This window comes from Aquarana catesbeiana, linkage group LG06 (assembly GCF_042186555.1).
Source record: "Aquarana catesbeiana isolate 2022-GZ linkage group LG06, ASM4218655v1, whole genome shotgun sequence".
Taxonomy (NCBI): Eukaryota; Metazoa; Chordata; class Amphibia; order Anura; family Ranidae; genus Aquarana; species Aquarana catesbeiana.
In genome coordinates this window covers 275,943,467-275,964,140 of record NC_133329.1, presented here as the reverse complement: position 1 = coordinate 275,964,140, position 20,674 = coordinate 275,943,467, and the positions used below count along the sequence as shown (strand labels likewise).

The 20,674-nt window shown below is 41.8% G+C and overlaps 1 protein-coding gene across 1 annotated transcript in view; it reads left to right on the top strand.

Moving 5' to 3' along the window:
• Positions 1–20,674, top strand: part of CPO (carboxypeptidase O) — a 170,943-nt gene that overhangs the window by 137,540 nt on the left and 12,729 nt on the right. Inside the window, exons 6-9 of the mRNA XM_073633393.1 lie at positions 4,168–4,269; positions 4,352–4,456; positions 7,493–7,603; positions 20,142–20,232. Coding sequence (XP_073489494.1) covers positions 4,168–4,269; positions 4,352–4,456; positions 7,493–7,603; positions 20,142–20,232 — 409 coding nt within the window. The remainder of the gene's footprint in view (positions 1–4,167; positions 4,270–4,351; positions 4,457–7,492; positions 7,604–20,141; positions 20,233–20,674) is intronic.

Below are 20,674 nucleotides of genomic sequence, written 5' to 3'. Positions count from 1 at the left end.
TTGGGGGGGGGGCAAGCAGTCTAGAGGCTAATTAGCTGCTAGGACTGCTTTTACATGAAAGCCGACCGCTGGCTGAGAAGAATGATACCAAGATGATACCTAAACCTGCAGGCATCATTCTGGTGTAACCATTTAAAGTCCAGAAATATACCAGTACGTTGCTGGTCCTTGTCAGGCATATATTGTAATGTTCTTTTTTTCATGCAGCCTGTTGGCTGAACAAAAAAAAGAGATTGATCGGTGGGTATGCCCACCATTTGAATACCACCCTTTATCCACCCACTTCTAATGATGGGTATACATGTACCATTTTTTTTTTAACTGTGGTGGTGAAATCATCTCCTACAGCGCTGGAATTGTGAGAGCAAACACTGTTGCTGTCAAGATAAAAAAATCAGTGTTGCAGCTGAATAGCGTACCCAAAAAGCAAACATTGGTAACGATAAAACATTAACTCAATAAAACAACTTGATTTTTTAATGCAATCTGTGCCTAAAAAATATATGCCGAAGCATGGGGGCAATCCGCCCCTAATGTTAGGAGCAAATTGCTCCTCCACCCCTGCCCCCATGCTTTGGCATATACGCTCTTTTTTAATTGTGGTGGTGAAATCACCTCCTACAGCGCTGGAGTCACGGCTTTACGTATCGTGGGAACAAACGCTGTTGCTGACAGAATAAATAAACCCATGCTGCAGCTGAATGGTGTACCTGCTAAGCAAATAATCGTTAACAATAAAACAAAGTAACATTACAGTATAAAAGTAAGACATACCATACCTGCAAAGCAAATACAATAAAACATAGTAAAAATAAAACATTACAGTTCTAAAATACAGTAACAATAGAGAGTGAACATAAGAGAGAGAACAATAGATAGAGAAGAAAAACAAAAACAACTATTTTTGGCTTTGTTTTTTTTTATTGTTTTTGTTTGTTTTTTTTGCACTTTTATATAAACTGTAAACGTTCCAGATTAGGGTCTCTCAAAATGTGATGGCCATCTCACCTTTCAAGACCCTGTGTAAGCGTGCTTAGGACTGTGCAATGCTGTACCCAACGCTAATATTCCACTAGTGTGTGGTAGCGTTCGAAACAGTCACCAATGCAAAGACCAGGTTGGTCAGGACAGGAGGGACAATAAAAGCGGGTGTCTTGCCTATATCTGCGCTTTCTACAGACACAACATCTTCTTTGGGGATTTCTTTGGGTAGGGGTACCAGGGAGGACATGCAGAAAATGCCTCTCATGCAGCAGGCTCACTGCATTTGGATTGGGAAGTTGGGCAACAGCACCGTCTGGAAACAGAAGGGCTGTGATGATCTCTTCCTGGAATTTAAGGAAGGATCCAATTCATCCTAAAGCTTCGTATAGCACATAAGCATTCAGCAGAGCCAATTGAAATAAGTATACAGATATTCTTTTATACCAGCGTCTGGCCTTTACGGGCAATAGGTATGGCGCCAGCAACTGGTCGTTGAGGTCCACCCCTCCCATATTAAGGTTATATTCATGGACACAGAGGGGTTTCTCCACAACATTAGTCGCCGTAGGAATTTGGACCTTCGTGTCTCCATGAAGGGAGAACAAAACGAAAACATTCTTACTATATGTATAGCCTGTTGCCCTGTCACAGCGCTTATACATCTTGACCCCATATCTGGCACGCTTGCTGGGAAAATACTGTTTGAATGACAAGCGGACAGAAAATGTAATCAGGGACTCATCAACACGACAACTTGATAGAGAGTAAACAAGGCTGCAAACTGCTGGTTGAAGTGGTTTACGAGGCACCAAATTTTGTAGAGCTGATCGTATTCAGGGTCACTCCGAGGATGACAGAGTTCATTGTCATTGAAATGCATGAACCGCAGGATCTGCTTGTATCGTGTCCTTGTCATGGAGGTAGAGAGCACAGGCATATGGTGAATTGGGTCAGTGGACCAATATGACCGCAACTTACTTTTTTTAGTTATGCCCATGAGGAGGGATAGGCCCAGGAAAGTCTTAAATTCAGAGACTGTAATAGGTTACCAATCTCTGGCACAGTCAACTGCTGATTAGAGGCACTGAATTGACTAGCATACAAATTGCTTTGGTCCACAATAATAGATCTATAGAGATCTTCCATGAAAAACAGCGAATAAAAATCAAGTGACATAAAATCAACTGTTTCCACCTGAATTCCGGGTTGGCCAGTGAATGGGGGAAGTACGGGTGTTGCAGAAGTGGTAGGCTCCCAATTCGGATTGGCAAATGCAGCAGGAAGGGCACTATGGGCTCGACGGGCCTGTCTTTCTCTTCTTGGTGGCTGCAGGACACTAGTTGCGCTAGCCACCTCACCAGCTTGAACTGCACTTATGGGACTCGCCACGTCACTGCGTGATACCGCAGTGCTGGATATACGACCAGGATGTACTAGGCCACTGGTGCTTGCCAGTTCACCAAAAGGATAAGCGGCACTAGTACTGGCTCTCTGCTCCATACGAGAGCCCTGTGTTTCTTGCACCTCAACAAGAGCAGAAGAACAGGGTCCAGTACGCCTAACCTTGGCAGGGACCACAACTCCGTCGTCAGAGCTATCTGTCAGGGTGCTGCTGCTGTCTACGGGTTCGTGTTCTGAGCCTGAATCTGACAGATGGGTGAGTTCCTCTTCACTCTCATCTTAGGCCTCTTCACTAGTGTACCTTCGAATGGACATTTTGGCCTCTAAATTTACTGGTACACTAGTGAGACTCACAGAAATAAAGGCTGACTGACTGTCAGCGACTGCTTCCAACGCTACCAAAAAAACTGTTAGCGTTCACAGGGATCAGGCCAAACTCTGCGAATGCTGCAGTTAGGTGTTTAGTGTTTTGTAAGTGACAGTGATCGATTGACACTGCATTTGGGTGGGTTAGGCTGGGCAGAGGGGCTAAACGCAGGTGCTAGTAGGTATCTGGGCTGATCCCGCTAATACTGCGTTTTTTGCAACCCTAAACTACTGGAGATGCTAGTATAGATCTGATCAGATATTGATCCTTTCAGACACTATACTACTAAGGGAGGTGTATGGTGCGTGCGTGGGTGTTAGCGCTACTGGCACTAATCTGACACTGCCCGGGGCAACGCAGACCCTAATTGACCCTAAAACCTGATGAAAAACTGATGTCACCCGCTGGGTGATCAGGGGGTTAAACCTTTTATTAGGTAATATACGGTGGGTGGCCTGACGCTATGAAAAAATAACTACCTGACCAGCGTCACCTGTAACACTAATACAGCAATCACTGGTGACAGGGGGTGATCAAGGGGTTAAACCTTTATTAGGGGGGGTTAGGGGGGTCCCTAGACCTATCTGGGGCTACTACTAAGTACCCTAACGCTGATTAGTGTCACAAATGACACCAGTACAGTGATCAAAGAAAAATATGAACACTGCACTGGGTGACACAGTGACAGGGAGTGACGAGGTTAACTGGGGGGGGGGCGATCGGGGGGTGAAATATGTGCCTATGTGTACTGTGTCAGTGTAGTGTTTGGACGTCCTCTCTCCCCTCTTTTGAACGGAAAAGAGTTTGTGCTTACATTTACACAGGCAGGGGAGGATTTCATTCGTCAGGACAGATCAGCAGGTCTGGGCCATAAATCATTGGCCTGGGCCTGGAGACTGATCGGTTCTGAAACAAATCTGAGTGTCTCTTCGCCCACCCGTACCATTCTGTGGCGGCTGGTCGGAAAGTGGTTAAAGGAATATTTCATTTTTATTATTTCACTTTAAGCATTCTTAAAATCACTGCTCCTGAAAAAACGGTTGTTTTAAAAACATTTTTTTTGCATTAATACATGTTCCCTGGGGCAGTACCCGGGTGCCCATACACTTTTTAGGGCAATAACTTGCATATAAGCCTTTAAAATAGCACTTTTAATTTTTCATGTTCGTGTCCCATAAACTTTAATAGGGTTCGCATGTTTGCACAAATTTTTTGCCTGTGTGCATGTTCTGGTGCGAACCGGGGGGTGTTCGGCCCATCCCTACCTATTTGCAAATGCTACTGGATTTGAATTGATTGATTATATGTATGTATTCTTTGCATACTTAATTAATATAGCTAAATGTTTTATGTGCCTTGATAGGTCTATTTTACAGATGCACATTCTAAATCAGTAATTTTTTTATGTTTTTAAGATTTACAACTGGATCAGTCTAATGTCTGAAAAGCACAGTGATCTGCTTACACAACATCACATGGGTTCAACATACGAGTCCAGACCCATGCATTATCTAAAAGTAGGTAACGTTCACGTAGATAATTTCAAGGTCAAGTTTCTAAGACATTGTTGGAAGTACTAACTTGTGCTTTTCCTTACAGATTAGTCAACCATCAAGTAATCCTAAAAAAATTATCTGGATGGACTGTGGCATTCATGCACGGGAATGGATTGCACCAGCTTTTTGTCAGTGGTTTGTTAAAGAGGTAACATTTCTTGCTTCACTTAGTCACTTATAATGTAAGGGTTCTGTATATGTGTGTAAGTCACCTCTCATTCTGCGTTCCTGCTAAAATTGAGCAACCCTGTGTAATACATTGACATTTGAAATGAACAACAAAAAAGAAGAAAAATGGCTAGTAGTAGTTAAAAAACACTCAACTGAGCTCATTCGTAGCAATTCTTAGGTTCCAAAAAGAATACTCCAGCATTTATTTTCATACAAATAGCACAGATGCCTAAATCCAGTCACTGATATGTTGATGGTCCAAGAACAGGATAGGAGGTGTGAAAGTTGTAGAACAATCTTGTTAGGGTTATATAATCCCATCCTTGGTATCTGGGTGCTTCAACAACTATCCCCTATCCATAAATCAAATTCAAGCACTTCTTTTCTGAGCAGCTGTCTATATGGTATGACTTTCTTCTGAGTGGGGCATGCCGAAACTTCTAATAACCTGTAATGTTGGTTATGCTGATCTAGCAAGTTAATAAGAATAGAAGGAAAAAAGGAGAGCTGTGTAGGGAGATGAGGATGAACAATGGCAACTGAGATACATTCTCATCCAGCTTTATAGCATCTGCCATCCCATATCTATAAGAGGTCCTAGAAGTGAACAATGATTTAACTAAACATACTTTGACTGCTATTTCTCAGTAAGAAGTATAGTCATGCTTTTTAAAACACTTTCACAGAAAGAGTCCCATTAGTTTTCTCAATAATATTCACATATAATTGCTACTGAATACTAAGCTTATTCCTGAGAATAATGAAAACCATCATTATTAACATATGTTTACATTGACTGACAAAAACTTTGACCCTGGCTTTGATGCCGACTTAACATGCACTGACACCCACTGACAGGAATTTCAGCAGTTCTTTAAGGTGCTTAAGAAGATCAGTAGTAGGCAAAACATTAAAATGAATGCATTGTCACAAATCCCCAAGCAGCAGCAGTTAATCATTAGACTTTCATACATGCCCAGAGTCTAAGGGTCAAAAGTTAAAGACAGTAGGAAGCATATATGATCACACTTCATCATGCATGATTTTTTTTCCTAGCATAGGTGCACTAACATATTTTATAGAATTACCTTTTCAATAAATGCACATAATATATTGTCAGTATGTGTGGTATACTTCAAAATTAATCAAAGTAAATGCTTAAAAGTTCAGTCCATTGCAAAATGATATTCAGTTATTAGATGCATCTGGTTGGCTGAGTCACCTGCTGACCTCTTGTATCTTTTGAGGACCCCAGTGGTGAGATCTTCCTGACATGGTTGCCAGCTGTTTTTCCACCCACCTTTGTGTTTACTGATAATGCCTTCCTTGGGGTGTTTCCACTTCCCATATTGTATTCTATACACTATAAAAAAATATATAAAATAAAACCAGGACAGAAGGGAGTTCTCACAATAGCATAGACATTTGTGTACACTTTTCCCCTCCAGAGTCCCAGGATTATTAAACATTTTTAGGTGATTTCATTTTCCAGCATCTACCAAAAAATAAAATATCTATTTTTGGTTGAATGACCTTTTAACAACCAATTATCTTCAATCCACCCTTAATATGTGTGGCAGTTTGACAGCTTTATTAATCAAGGTCAGATCTATTATAACTACATTTATAAGATATTCTGCATGGCCGTATTCTGTTAGTATTGCTTTACTTGGTTCTTAAGATTCACTCAAGGTTCCTTCTTTAGATAAATCATTCATCTTTATCATCCAGGATTAAAGCCAATTTCAGCTAATGTCTAAGGCTGGGTTCACACTATTGCGAATTGGAGGTGGCTTTCCCCGCATCCAATTCGCATGTCAGGAGATTGTGACCGGCTCTCTATGGAGCCGGTACACACATCTCCGGAGCGGCTCTGGTGAGAAATGCACAGGAGTCCTGTGCGTCTTCTGGCCCATTTCAGGTCAAATTCGGCAAAATATTTCGGACTGAAATCAGACCTGAAACGGTGAACAGGGACGCACTGGACCCCTGCTGTGAGCCACTCTGTGCGACAGTGTGACCCCAGCCTAAAAGCTTGTAGCAATTTCTAAAGCCCCATTATGAGAGATTGTTATTCTATGTTCCATTGTAGAACTAGGAGCGTGAACCTGTAAGTAACACGTTACTAGTTCTGGGGCCATCCTGGTGACAAAATAATGATCAGAAACCAACCAGCATGGTGCCTGTTGATGTGCTCACCATAACAGTCAATCATGGTGATCACATGAGTTTGGTTTGCAAACATGCCTTCTGATTCCAACTGTCAGTGTGTCTTAGGCCTCATTTACAGAGACTGCATTCTGATCTCTGCACCAGACTCGCACAGATGTACAATTCGGGATGCGTGTGGAGGCTTGTGAAGGTTCATGCAGCTGGTTGCCTGTCATTGATTTCAACAGAATGCCTGCACGCCCCTGCACAGAACATCTGTACATCCCGGGTGGTTTACATGGCGTACTGATCTGTATGCCCCCTTCGCACGGGCACACAGATCAGTACGACCGTGTAAATGAGGCCTTACACAGATAGTAGATTGCACGCAAAGTTTTTAAAAAATGATTAAAAACTGTCATTTGTAAAATGCAAATTGGATATAGAAAATGCATTTTAATTAGGACTGTCCATTTGTCTATGTCCATGAGCAACATATTTTTCTAAACGGTGTATCAGGCAAAAGCTCAATATGCCCTAGGTAGTCATATAGAGTTATTGTCAAGCTAACCGACACGTTCTGATGCTGTTAAATTGGGTCTTACCATTTAGGCTTCAATGACCTCTAGTTGTGAAAGGGTTAAACAGTAAGTATTTTTCCACAACATGGACTGATGCATCTTTTGACTTTTTGTTAAGTTAATGGCATGAGTATGGTGTAACTCTTTATGGGATTAATTTTATTATTTATTTACTAGAACATAAATAGATAAATAAACAGCATAATACAGTATAAGGCTGTAATTTCTCAAGACAAATGTACATGCACGATTGAATTTGATTGTTCTTTATTTATCATTAGATCGTACAGAATCATCAGAAGGATGCACGTATAAAAAAGATTCTCAGGAACCTGGATCTGTATGTCTTGCCTGTTCTAAATATTGATGGTTACATTTATACGTGGACCACTGTAAGTTAAATTGGAAAATACTTTTCATCCTTTCTTGTTAGATATACTGACAGAGACCAATCTGTGTGTGAAACACTATTAAAATGTTATATTTGAGTGTACTCCTTTTATTGTCAGATGGGGGCCTAGGTTTTCATGTCACCTCCCAAAGCCTTTTCTGCAGCCTTCTTAAAGTGGTTCTAAAAGCTAGACATTTCTTACCGTAATGCATTCTCTGCATTAAGTGATTGTAGAGTCTCGTTTTTTTTTCCTATAAAAATAAAAAAACATGTTATACTTACCTGCTCTGTTGCAGTGGATCTGCACAGAGCAGCCCAGGTCCTCCTCTTCTCGGGTTCCTCTTCCTGGCATCTCCCTCCTGTTCAGTGCCCCCACAGCAAGCAGCATGCTATGGGGGCACCAAACTGAGTCACAGCTCCCTGTGTCCATTCAGACATGGAACCCTGAACCGGCCTTGCCCCCTCTCTCCCCTGATTGGCTAGATGACTTTGATTGACAGCAGGGGGAGCCAATGGCGCCACTTCTGTGTCTCAGCAAATCAGGAAAGAGAATCTCGGTCGGCTGAGACACTCATGGACATCGCTGGACAGAGAGGGACCTCAGGTAAGTGTTAGGGGGGCTGCTGCACACAGAAGGCTTTTTATCTTAATGCATAGAATGCATTAAGACAAAAAACCTTCTGCTTTTACCCCTTTAAGGTAAAAATGTCCCAGTATTTGTATTGCCCCCTTCACTGTCCATTCACACGCTGCAGAAGGAATAAGACGTTTAAGTGCTAAAAAGTAGATCTAAACCCAAGAAGTAAAATGTAACTGCTTTCTTGTTAGATTTACAACCACCAAAAAAAGTTGGGACGCTGCGTAAAATCTACACAAATACAGAATGCAATGATTTGTAAATCTCATAAACCAATATTTTATTCACTATAGAAAATAGAAAACATATCAAATGTTTAAACTGAGAAAATGTACCATTTTAAGAATAAAATAAGGTGATTTTGAAATTGTTAGCAGCAACACATCTCACGGAAGACAGCCATGTTTACCACATTGAAACATCCCCCTTCTTTTTAACAACACTCTGTAAATGTCTGGGAATTGGGGAGACCAGTTTCTGGAGTTTTTGGGAGTAGAATTTTGTCCCATTCTTGCCTGATAAAGGATTATAACTGCTCAACAGACTTTATAATACAAGCAGAAGAAGACTCCTCTTCCTTTGTTTTTTCTTACATGTTTGAAGTGTGCTTCTGCTTCCCTGAGCTGTGGACTGTCCATTCTTTCTGCTGGATTTTAATATCCTCTCACCCAATTCATGTATTTGTCCCTGAACCCCATGCCCATAATTGTTCACACAGACTATGTTTTTGGCATTATTGACTGCAGTTTGTGCCATTACCTACTCCTTTTTCAATTGTTCAACAGTCCTGGGTCTTCCTTGTCGTATTTTTCATTTCAAGATGCACCAAATATTTTCAATTGGTTAAAGGTCTGTACTGCAGGCAAGTCAGTTAAGCACCTGGACTCTTCTACTTCAAAGCCATGCTGTTGTCATAGATGAGGTATGTGGTTTAGCATTGCTCTGCTGAAATACACAAACCTTCCCTGAAAAAGACATCTGGATGGGAGCAAATGCTGCTCTAAAACCTGAAAAAATCTTTCAGTATTGATGATGCCTTTCCAGATGTGCAAGTTGCTCATTCCATACGCACTAATACCGTCAGAGATGCATGCTTTTAAACTGTGTGCTGAAAACAAGCCAGAAAATCCTTCTCCTCTTTAATCTGGAGGACGCATCGTCCATGGGTGGCCAAAAGAATGTCAAAATTTGATTCATCTGACAACAGAACAGTTTTCCACTTTGCAACAGACCACTTTAAATGAGCTTTGACCCAGAGAAGATGGTGCCGTTTCTGGGTCTTGTTCAGATATGACTTCCTCATTGCATGATAGCGCTTTACCTTGCATTTTTGAATAGTAGGGGGAAATGTGTTCACAGACAGTGGTATTTGGAAGTATTCCTAAGCCCATGCAGCGATGTCCATCACTGAATCATGCCTGTTTTCAATGATGTGCAGGTCCCAAAGATCATGGGCATCCAATATTGCATTTCGGCCTTGTTCCTTGCGCACAGAGATTTCTCTATATTCTCTGAATATTTTGATGATATTATGTACTGTAGATGAGATATTTAAAGTCTTGCAACTTTACTTTGAGGAACATTATTCTGAAATTTTTCCACAATTTTTAGATGCAGATTTTCACAGATTGGTCAACCTCTGCCCATCTATATTTTTGAGACACTCTGACTCTCTAAGATCCTCTTTTTATACCCAATAATATCACAGACCTGTTGAGAATTAACCTAATTAGTTGCAAAATGTTCTTCCAGCAATCCCTTGTTAGTACCAGTTACTTTGCCAGCTTCTTGTTGACCTGTCCCAACTTTTTTGAGACATTTTACTACCATCAATTTCAAAATTACCGTATTATTTTCCTAAATTTGTACATTTTCTCAGTTTAAACATTTGGTATGTTTTTTATTTTCTATTTTGAATAAAATATGAGTTTATAATATTTGCAAATTATTGCAGTCTGTTTTTATGTAGATTTGACACAGCGTCCCAGATTTTTTTGCAATTGGGATTGTAGTTGCTGCATTAGTTTTCTTTTTTCAGACTAAGTACATTTTCTGCAAGTATATGAGATGCCTGTTGATCCTGCCAGAAAAGCAACGTCACCCTAGTACAGGAAGTGTGTTATTTGCATGATCACCAGGTAAAAATTAAGGGGGGGGGGTAGGACCTAAAATAGGTAAATTAATGCAGCCATCTCATCATCTAAGCACTGGTAAGCTACATTACACTTTTGTTCCTGAGTTTAGATATCCTTCAACTGAAGAACATAATCAGGTGTCCTGCCCGGCCTGAAAGGGATGTGTGGTATGGCAGAGCTGTGTGAATGAAGTGACAGATAGAAATATGAACCCCCACGACAGGTAAAACAGCTACCTTATATGTATTCACCTGTATACTTTGCTAATTGCCTGGAATTCAACTTAAGGCTCCATTTACACTTGTGTGACTTGTCACGCAACTTTGCACATCAAAGTCGCATGGCAAGTTGTTCCCCATGTTTTCCAATGATAACCATTCATATATGTGCAGCCTAAAGTAGTTCATTCACTACTTTGGTTTGACTTTCATGCAACTTGTGGGCCATAGACTTCAATGTTAACCCTCAAAAGTTGCATGAAAGTCGTACCTGAATATTATACAATGCAACAGTTGTGCAATCGTTCTCCATTATCACTGGCAAAGCCAAAGTCGTATCCAAGTTGCACCCATCCAAAGTTGCATCAAAGTTGCACTCCAAAGTCAGCGCAACTTTGGAGTCGTACAAGTATGAATGGGGTCTTAAAGGTTTGTTCACACAGGCAGCCAGGTGCAGTAAATAAGTAGCTGGTTGAGCGTTTTTTTACTACCCCGTTAAGCTGCAGTGGTGACTGAATGGGATTGTAGAAATGAAAAACATAACAGCCAATGCAAAAATTATACCACCTTTCTCAGTACTGCTGCTGAACACATCCCATTCAAGTGAATAGAGATGCACTACCTCCATGAGGCAAATGCTAGGTTTATAATGGTGGGATGGAATTTCAATTCAAAATTTCATTTAAAAAATAGGAAAAAAAGGGCACCAGTATCTCTTCCTGAATACCTGGCAGCTGCTCCTGTACCACTCTCTGAAAAGTGATCCAACACAAATCTATTCAGACAGGCAACAAGGGTTGCGGTCCATGGTGAATGAGTCCTAACAGTTGCTGTAACGGAAATCCTATAAAGATTAGTTATGAATTAAACAGCAATATAAATCTGTGCATCTTTTTGTGTTCCTTAAAAAAATTAAAATGATGCAAAGCATGTGGCAGATTTGCAGGTCGTGAGGCCTTGAAAATGCAACAAGGTAGTTTCCCCTGGTGTGTTCAAATGTTAGAACGACCATGAAAGTGTTTTTTTTTTCTTTTGTAGGGCTTTTTAAGCTGAGCCTGCTGGCATGTACTGCCTGGCTCTGATAATGTGCTTCAAACTAATTCTGAAGAGGTAGATAGGCAAGTCAACATTGCAGTTACATCTACTGCCAAGTATCTCAAGAGCTGCATTTGTTGTTAAATACAACAAAGGTGCATCTCTAATGCCAAGTACAAAGAACACAAATAGCAGTGTCTTCCATTTAAAGCAATAACCGGTACAAGGTTATCTACAGTGGGAACGGAAAGTATTCAGGCCCCCTTAAATTTTTCACTCTTTGTTATATTGCATCCGTTTGCTAAAATCATTTAAGTTCATTTTTTTCCTCATTAATGTACACACAGCACCCCATATTGACAGAAAAACACAGAATTGTTGACATTTTTGCAGATTTATTAAAAAAGAAAAACTGAAATATCACATGGTCCTAAGTATTCAGACCCTTTGCTGTGACACTCATATATTTAACTCAGGTGCTGTCCATTTCTTCTGATCATCCTTGAGATGGTTCTACACCTTCATTTGAGTCCAGCTGTGTTTGATTATACTGATTGGACTTGATTAGGAAAGCCACACACCTGTCTATAAGACCTTACAGCTCACAGTGCATGTCAGAGCAAATGAGAATCGTGAGGTCAAAGGAACTGCCTGAAGAGCTCAGAGACAGAATTGTGACAAGGCACAGATCTGGCCAAGGTTACAAAAAATTTCTGTTGCACTTAAGGTTCCTAAGAGCACAGTGGCCTCCATAATCATTAAATGGAAGACGTTTGGGATGACCAGAACCCTTCCTAGAGCTGGCCGCTGACACTAACCAAAGAGCTGACGATATGGAAAATTGCCTGCGTCGCAATAATGTTCGTATTGTAGGTCTGCCTGAGAAAACGGAGGGGAGAGATATCGCCACCTTTGTAGAGACCTGGCTGACTGAGATATTTGGGAAGGAAGCTTTCTCCCCTTTCTTTACAGTTGAACGGGCACATCGCACACCGGGCCGCCCACCGCAAACAGGGGCCCCCCCAGACCTATATTGGCCCAGCTTCTGCATTATAGAGATAGGGAAGCGGTGCTGAGAAACGCACGGGAAAAAGCCAATATAAAGATAAATGGGGTCAGAGTGTCATTCTACCCAGACTTCTCGGCAGAGGTGCAGAAATCCAGAACCAAATTCTCAGATGTTAAGAGGCGCCTGAGAGCTTTGCAGCTACCCTATGCTATGCTGTACCCAGCCAAACTCAGAATTACAGCAAATAGACAGTCCCATTTCTTTGAGTCGGCCTTGTGGCTGGATCGCAACGAACAGGCCCTACGTCACCGAGCTAGGGATGAAGATGGAGAAAGGCCTGCCTGACTTAGTCATCACTGAGCTCCTCCAGACTCCTCCTCAGGATTATTACAGGAAGGTTGTTTAAAGCTCACTTGTTGCCCCCTGGATGTTGCTGGGGTCTCCCCCTCTTTGTTTGTATGTATACATGCCTCTATTTCCCCTTTTACATCTTTTTTATGGCAACAAAAGAGTCTGCACTTCAGGGGAATTCCCCAGCCTTATGCTGCTGGGAGACATAATATTACCTTGTGATTCGTGAGCTATCTTGTGAAGTAGGCAAGAAAAAATGCGCTTCCCCTCTGTAAGAGGTAAATCAAGATCACCACGTTGGTTCCTGTTTCAGGTTTACATTCATGGGGTTGTCCTGCTGACAGCCTGGTTCTTTTTTGTTTTTTTTCTTGGATTATATTTCTTTTTTTACTTATACCGAAAGCTATACCTGCACGCTACTGCGCTTTGGTCGTAGGATTCTGCATTTCCTGACACTGATGGGGTTTCCACCTACTCTGACATTATGCCCCGCACTTGGAGACTGTATTTGCGGCCACTATCTATACTGCATGTGAGGCAGGGAGAACCCCTGAGATTACCTGACCAAGGAGACTTAGCTCTATCACATCATTCTCAGTACTCTGGTTTGTTATTGCATTACTCCTTGACGATATGTCCGCTTCTTCCAGATGGCTGAATTACCAATAGTTTCTTGGAATGTCAGGGGTTTAGGCTCCCCACTTAAGCGCATGATGGTATCTACATGTATGAAGAAATATCACCCTATGATTCTATGTATGCAGGAAACGCATCTAACCAATAAAACGAAATGTTGCCTTAGATATGCATGGGTGGGCAGGACCTACCATTCCACTCACACCTCCTATTCCAGGGGTGTGAGTGTAATGATCCATAACTCAATAGACTTTCAGGTAATTGATGTCTGTGTTGATACTGAGGGCCGATTTATTTTTTTGCATTGCCGAGTGGGAAAAGTGTACTGTATTCTGGCTTGTGTGTATATACCCCCGCCGTTTTTGGTGGCGGTACTCCGACTACTGCTGACGTATTTAGAGGGCAAACAGGATCTACCGCTATTGATAGTGGGGGACTTTAATTGCTGGTTGAGTCCCTCCATGGACAGACACCCGAATTCGGGGGTCTCTGTCGCATTGAGGGAGTCTCCATGGCTGAGACTACTAAATGAGGTGGGATGGATTAATATATGGAGGTTTAAACATCCTGTTGATAAACAATTTTCTTGCTTCTCCAAGACCCATGGGATATTGTCCAGAATTGACCTTGCTGTGGGTAACCCTGCCATGCTCCCATCCGTCTCGGAGGTGATGTATAAGCCCCGTAGTGTATTGGATCACTCGTATGTAGTGATATACTTGATTGTAACCCCGCCAACCACACTCCCCAGAGCCCCGTAGAAATGTAATGCCTTCTGGCTAAAATTATTTTTGACACACGATGAGATGGAGCGGAGCATGAGGGAATTTCTGGATGGACAAGACTTTACTGATTCCACGGCGACACTGTGGGACGCTTTTAAGACATATGTTAGGGGGCTACTTATCTCTGAAATTAATAAGGTAAAGAAGAACTCCTCTGGGCACAGAGAGGACCTTGAAAAACAGGTGGCGGCTCTGGAGGAGGCCTATGTACAAACCCCGACAGACTTGGCCAGGGAGGCATGGCAGTCAGTTCAATCAGTTTATGAGCGACTGCTGTCCTCCACGGAAAACATTTTTTTTCTCCAAGGTAGCTTTCTATGAGGAGGGGGAGAGCACGGGCCGCATGTTGTCCAGGATAGCGAACTCCCAACAACGCTCCCCGACTATCGGGGCTATCAAAACGACAGAGGGCAGTATAGTGAACTCCCCTGACTTGATATTGGAGGAACTGACCAGATTCTACGAGAATCTCTATCTCCCGGCTGGACAGTATACCCAGATGGAGCTTACAGAATACTTACAGAGCATTGCTTTTCCACAACTCACGACTGAACAACGTAGGGCTCTGGATGCCCCTATTACTTTGGAGGAGCTACAGACAGCTCTGGCGGCGTTTCCCAACTGTAAGGCCCCAGGGGAGGATGGGATACCCATGGAGGTATATAAGCAATATGCAGATATACTCCTGCCCAAGCTTTTAGCGGTGTTTAACGTGGCTAGGGAGCAGAGGGCTTTGCCTTCTTCCATGGCTGTGGCTAACATTGTCCTCATATTGAAACCCAGAAAGGACCCTATGGACCCGGGCTCTTACAGACCCATATCTTTGCTACAGAGTCACATTAAGCTTCTGGCCAAAATTCTGGCAATTAGGCTGAACGGGGCCATCACAGGAATTGTTCACCCTGATCAGGCTGGCTTTATGCCTAATAAGTCGACGGCTGTCAACTTATGGAGGCTTTACCTTAATATGCAATCCCCAGCGGATAATGTAGGACAAAGGGCCTTGCTCTCATTGGATGCTATGAAGGCCTTTGATAGCATCGAGTGGGAGTATCTCTGGGAGATTCTCCGCCGTTTCGGCTTTGGAGAGTCATATATCTCCTGGGTGCGACTGCTGTACCACAGTCCTCAAGCAGCCATCTGGGTGACCAGAGCTATGTCCCGCACTTTCACGTTGGGTAGAGGCACGCGCCAGGGGTGTCCTTTGTCACCCCTCCTTTTTGCATTAGCCATCAAAGCCCTAGCAATAAAGGTGAGAGCAAATCCAGGAATTGTGGGATTTAAATATGGGATCAAACAAGAGAAAATAATGCTATACGCAGATGGCACTATGATCTTGCTGGGCGACGTGGAAGGCTCTCTTACAGAGGCAATGGTCACTATAGGGGAGTTTGGTGGATTCTCTGGCCTTCTCTGATGCTAATTGATGAGGGTGGGACACCCCCGACCTCTAATATAGTACCACGGACTACTTCATTTAGATACCTGGGTATTCAGGTGACACCCAATATTTGTGATTATGGAAGACTGAATGTCTCCCCGCTGCTACAAAGATTTAGAGACCGGATTAAAAAGTGGGGCTCACTCTGCCTGTCGGTAACGGGCAGAGTGAATCTAAATAAAATGATCCTCATGCCACAATTACTCTACGTGCTCCACAATGCCCCGAAGGTAGTGACTCTGAAGGTGTTTAGAATTGTTAACTCCCTGTTTAGTACACTTATCTGGAAGAACAGCACACCTAGAATTAAACTTGAACATCTTCAAAGACCAAAGGATGAGGGAGGACTAGCTCTCCCAAATCCTTGCTTATATTATATCGCTGCACAACTACTACAGTTGATAGGTATGATCCACGTGAACACAGACAGAGAGAGGGAGACTGGTGACTCTTCTGAATTAGTAATGCTACATACGGTAGGGAGGGACTCAGTATCAACAGCCCTGGAGCCGACAGCATTTGGGAAACCAAATAAAATATTCCCGACATATAACCTTATCCAAAAAATTTGGAATAAAACTAGATATCTGCAAGGGATGATGGGGTACACAGACTATAGCCCTATTTGGGCTAAGGACGCATATCCAGAACTAGCTAAACTACAGCACGGCAAGTTGTGGAAGAGATATGGGGTGGTTTACCTTAGTCAGATCTTCCACAATGGGAAAATGCTTACGTTTGAAACCTTGCAGGGCCTTTTCGGTCTACCGCAATCTATGAGATTTAATTATATGCAATTAAAACATGCTATAACAGCTCAAAGTAGATCCTCTGAGTGGGTCCTCTCTCCGACTCCATTGTTTAATTTAATAGCAAGAGCGGCTAATGCTAAGGGATTTATATCACAATGCTATAATATGCTATTACAGAACTTTTTGAATAAATACCCGCTGCGAATGCTGGACAAGTGGGAGGGGGAGGTGGGCCCAATTGACGGAGACCAGTGGGAGGAAGTCCTGCAGGCAGGACCCACTTGCTCCTTAAATATATCACATAGATTGTCACAGCTGTATCTACTGTTCAGAGTGTATTATACCCCTCACAGATTGTTTATTATAGGCCTGCGACCTACCCCGCTTTGCACCAGATGTAAGAGGGATCATGGAGACCTGATCCACCTACTGTGGAGGTGCCCGAAGCTCCACCCCTATTGGAAGGGAGTGGTGGACACTATAAACAGGATGTTCCAGGTCTTGGTGCCTACAAATCCCAGACTGTGCCTTCTCAATATTCTGGATGAATTGGACTGGGAGGATTGTACTAAGGTAGCAGTCATTAGATCCCTGTTTAAGGCACGCAAGTTAATTATGGCTCACTGGATATCAGAAGATCCCCCTACGCTTAAGGAGTGGATTAATATAATGGGAGATATGCTCCGGAAGGAGAAGGTAATTTACCAACATAGGGGCACTGCCCAGAAATTTGAGAAGCTATGGGGACCGTGGCTGAATGTACCGGGACTTGCCCCCTGTGGATTTGGTCATGGGCAGATTGCTGGATATTGGTACTTAAATGGGGTATACCCTGGATGATTGGCTCGAATATGCGGGTGCCGGTAATGTAATCTAGAACAGGGCATGTGACATGACCAGGTTGTCAGGAAATGTTCAGAGAAATGTACAGAATGTGCAAAATTAATACGTGTAATGTTCTTATATGTACTGAAATGTATTTCTAGCTTCGGTGTATGTATACCTATGTTCTTTAATAAACTTTTTCTTTGGATTAAAAAAAAAAAAAAATACATTTAACCACTTCAATAACCGGACACGTTTCTGCCCTTTCTGCCCAGGCCAATTTTCAACTATCATTGACTTTCAGCTGTCACACTTTGATTGACAATTGTGCAGTCATGCAATACTGTACCCAAATGACATTTATTTATTTATTTTTTTACATAGAGCTTTCTTTTGGTGATATTTAACCACTTCAGGACCGAGCCTCTTTTTTAAAGTTGTTGTTTAAGTTAAAAAAATTTTTTTTTGCTAGAAAATTACTTAGAACCCCCAAACATTATACTTTTTTTTCTAACACCCTAGAGAATAAAATGGTGGTCATTGCAATACTTTCTGTCACACTGTATTTGAGCAGCGGTCTTACGAGCGCACTTTTTTGGGAATTTTTTTTTTTTTTTTAAGTGAAAAAATAAGACAACAGTACAGTTAGCCCAATTTATTTTTATATTGTGAAAGATAATGTTATGCCGAGTAAATTGATACCCAACATGTCATGCTTCAAAATTGTGCGTGGTCGTGGAATGGCAACAAACTTTTACCTTTAAAAATCTCCATAGGCGACGTTTAAAAAATTCTACAGGTTGCATGTTTTGAGTTACAGAGGAGGTCTAGGGCTAGAATTATTGCTCTCGCTCTACCGATCATGGCAATAGCTCACATGTGTGGTTTGAACACCGTTTTCATATGTGGGCGCTACTCACGCATGCGTTCGCTTCTGCATGCGAGCTTGTCGGGGTGCGTTTAAAAAAGTTTTTTTTTTCCTTATTTATTTTTCCTTTTATTTTTACACTGTTCTTTAAAAAAAAAAATGTGTCGCTTTTATTCCTATTACAAGAAATGTAAACATCCCTTGTAATAGAAAAAAAGCATGACAAGACCTCTTAAATATGAGATCTGGGGTCAAAAAGACCTCATATTTACACTAAAATGCAATAAAAAAAAATGTTGTCATTTAAAAGAAATTAGAAAAAAAAAATGGCCCTTTAAGAGCTATGGGCGGAAGTGACATTTTGACGTCGCTTCCGCCTAGCAATGGTATGCAGACGGGTGGGGGCCATCTTCCCCTCACTCATCTCCATACCCAGCATAGAAGAACATCCGATCACCTCCACCGCTGCCGATGGCTCCAGTAAGCGCGGAGGGCACCGGAGAGCAGCAGGAGAGGGGGGCCTTCTCCCGCCGCAGATAAAAGTGATCTCGCTGCCTATCAACCGCAGAGGCCACTGTTATCAGAAACCGGACCGCTGGCCAAAAAAAGAGGATACCGGGTTATGGCAGGTAGCTGCTGCCATAACGATATTCCTCTTCAAACTTAGGACGTATATCGGTGTGCGGCAGTCCGGAAGTGGTTAATCCACATAGGGTTTTTATTTTTTGCTAAAAAACATTTTCTAAAATTTTGAAAAAAAAACATGCTTTAATTAATTTCTGTTATAAAATTTTGCAAATAAATAATCTTTGTTCATAAATTTAGGCCAAAATATATTCTGCTACATTTCCTTGGTGAAAATAACTCAAATCAGTGTATATTATTTAGTCTGAAGGAAAGTTATAGAGTCCACAAACAATGGTATATATCTTAAAATTGATCAATCTCGATGTACTGATGGCCTATCTTATTTGTTGAGACTCGAAAATGCCAGGACAGTACAAATATCCGCTAAATGACCCCTTTTTGGAAAGTGAAAGGTATTTAGTAAGAGGCATGGTATGTTTTTTGAAGTTGTAATATTTTGTCACTTTTTTGGGAAAATAAAAACATTTTAGAAAATTGTTTTTTTTTAATAATTTTTTTTTTTTTACATACTGTAACCGTTGCAATACAGCATTATCATATAACCGGTGTGGCGGTGATCAGGGACATCGACTGTTTGGTTTTTTTTGTTACATACTGTGACCAGAGCAATACAGTGTTGCCATTCTGGGGGAGTGATCAGGATTTTTTTAAAAACACTATAATTGCTTATATCAGTGCATTATAGTGCTATAAGCAAACATTGTTACTGTATGAAAGCGTGTATTCACTGTGTATTGATGTGATTAGCTGTGATTTGCCACAGCTAATGACATGGTACAGATGGGCTTTGATTAGCCCTGTCTGCACCATCTGATCACTGTGATCAATCACAGCTAGCAACTGAGTTGCTAGCGGTCACATGGTCACAGCGAGCACATGTACCGGCAGCGTGCTGGTACACTTATCAGTCATTTGCTGTGTCCAGTGGAGTTAGTGCGCATCGTCACCCTAGAACAGGAAGTGTGCTACTGACAGAATCAACAGGTGAAAATAAAAGGTAAAAAGTGAACTAATGCAGCCACTACAGCTAAGGACTGGTAAATTGCAATTTTTTAGATTTTAGTTCTTGGGTTTAGATAAACTTTAAGAATATCACAGTTTATTTGTGGCCATCTGAAATAGAAACAAAACATAAAAAACATTCAGTAGCCTGTTTGGTTAGTGATTTACTTGTAATAAATGGATCAATCATTCCCTAGGACAGACTTTGGAGAAAGTCACGTTCAAAGCATGAAAATGGGACGTGTTTTGGGGTGGACCTTAATCGGAATTTCAACATTAAATGGTGCAGTAAGTATGATCTCGAATATCTGTTATATATGTTCCACAGTGAAGTCTTTTTAATTACCAGGTACCATATTGTCTTGTGCTAGTATGCATAACATACTAGCACATTATGTGAAACTTACCTGCAAACAAAGCCCGCATTATCCCTGCTGTAGGCTGCATTCATCTTTGCCCATCTTCCTTCCAGGGCCACGGATTCCGGCTCTGTGACTGGCTGGAGTCACGTGACGTCACTCACCATCGGTCACGGCACTCGCTTCTGCAGAAACGGTACGGGCGGACGTTCCTTCGGAGTGCATGCGCCGATTACATCATCAGCGCAGTATACAGTAAATATCTCCTAAACGGTGCACGTTTAAGAGATATTTACAGTACCTATAGGTAAGCCTTATTGTAGGCTTACCTATAGGTACAAAGTACAAAGGAAGGTTTACAACCTCTTTAA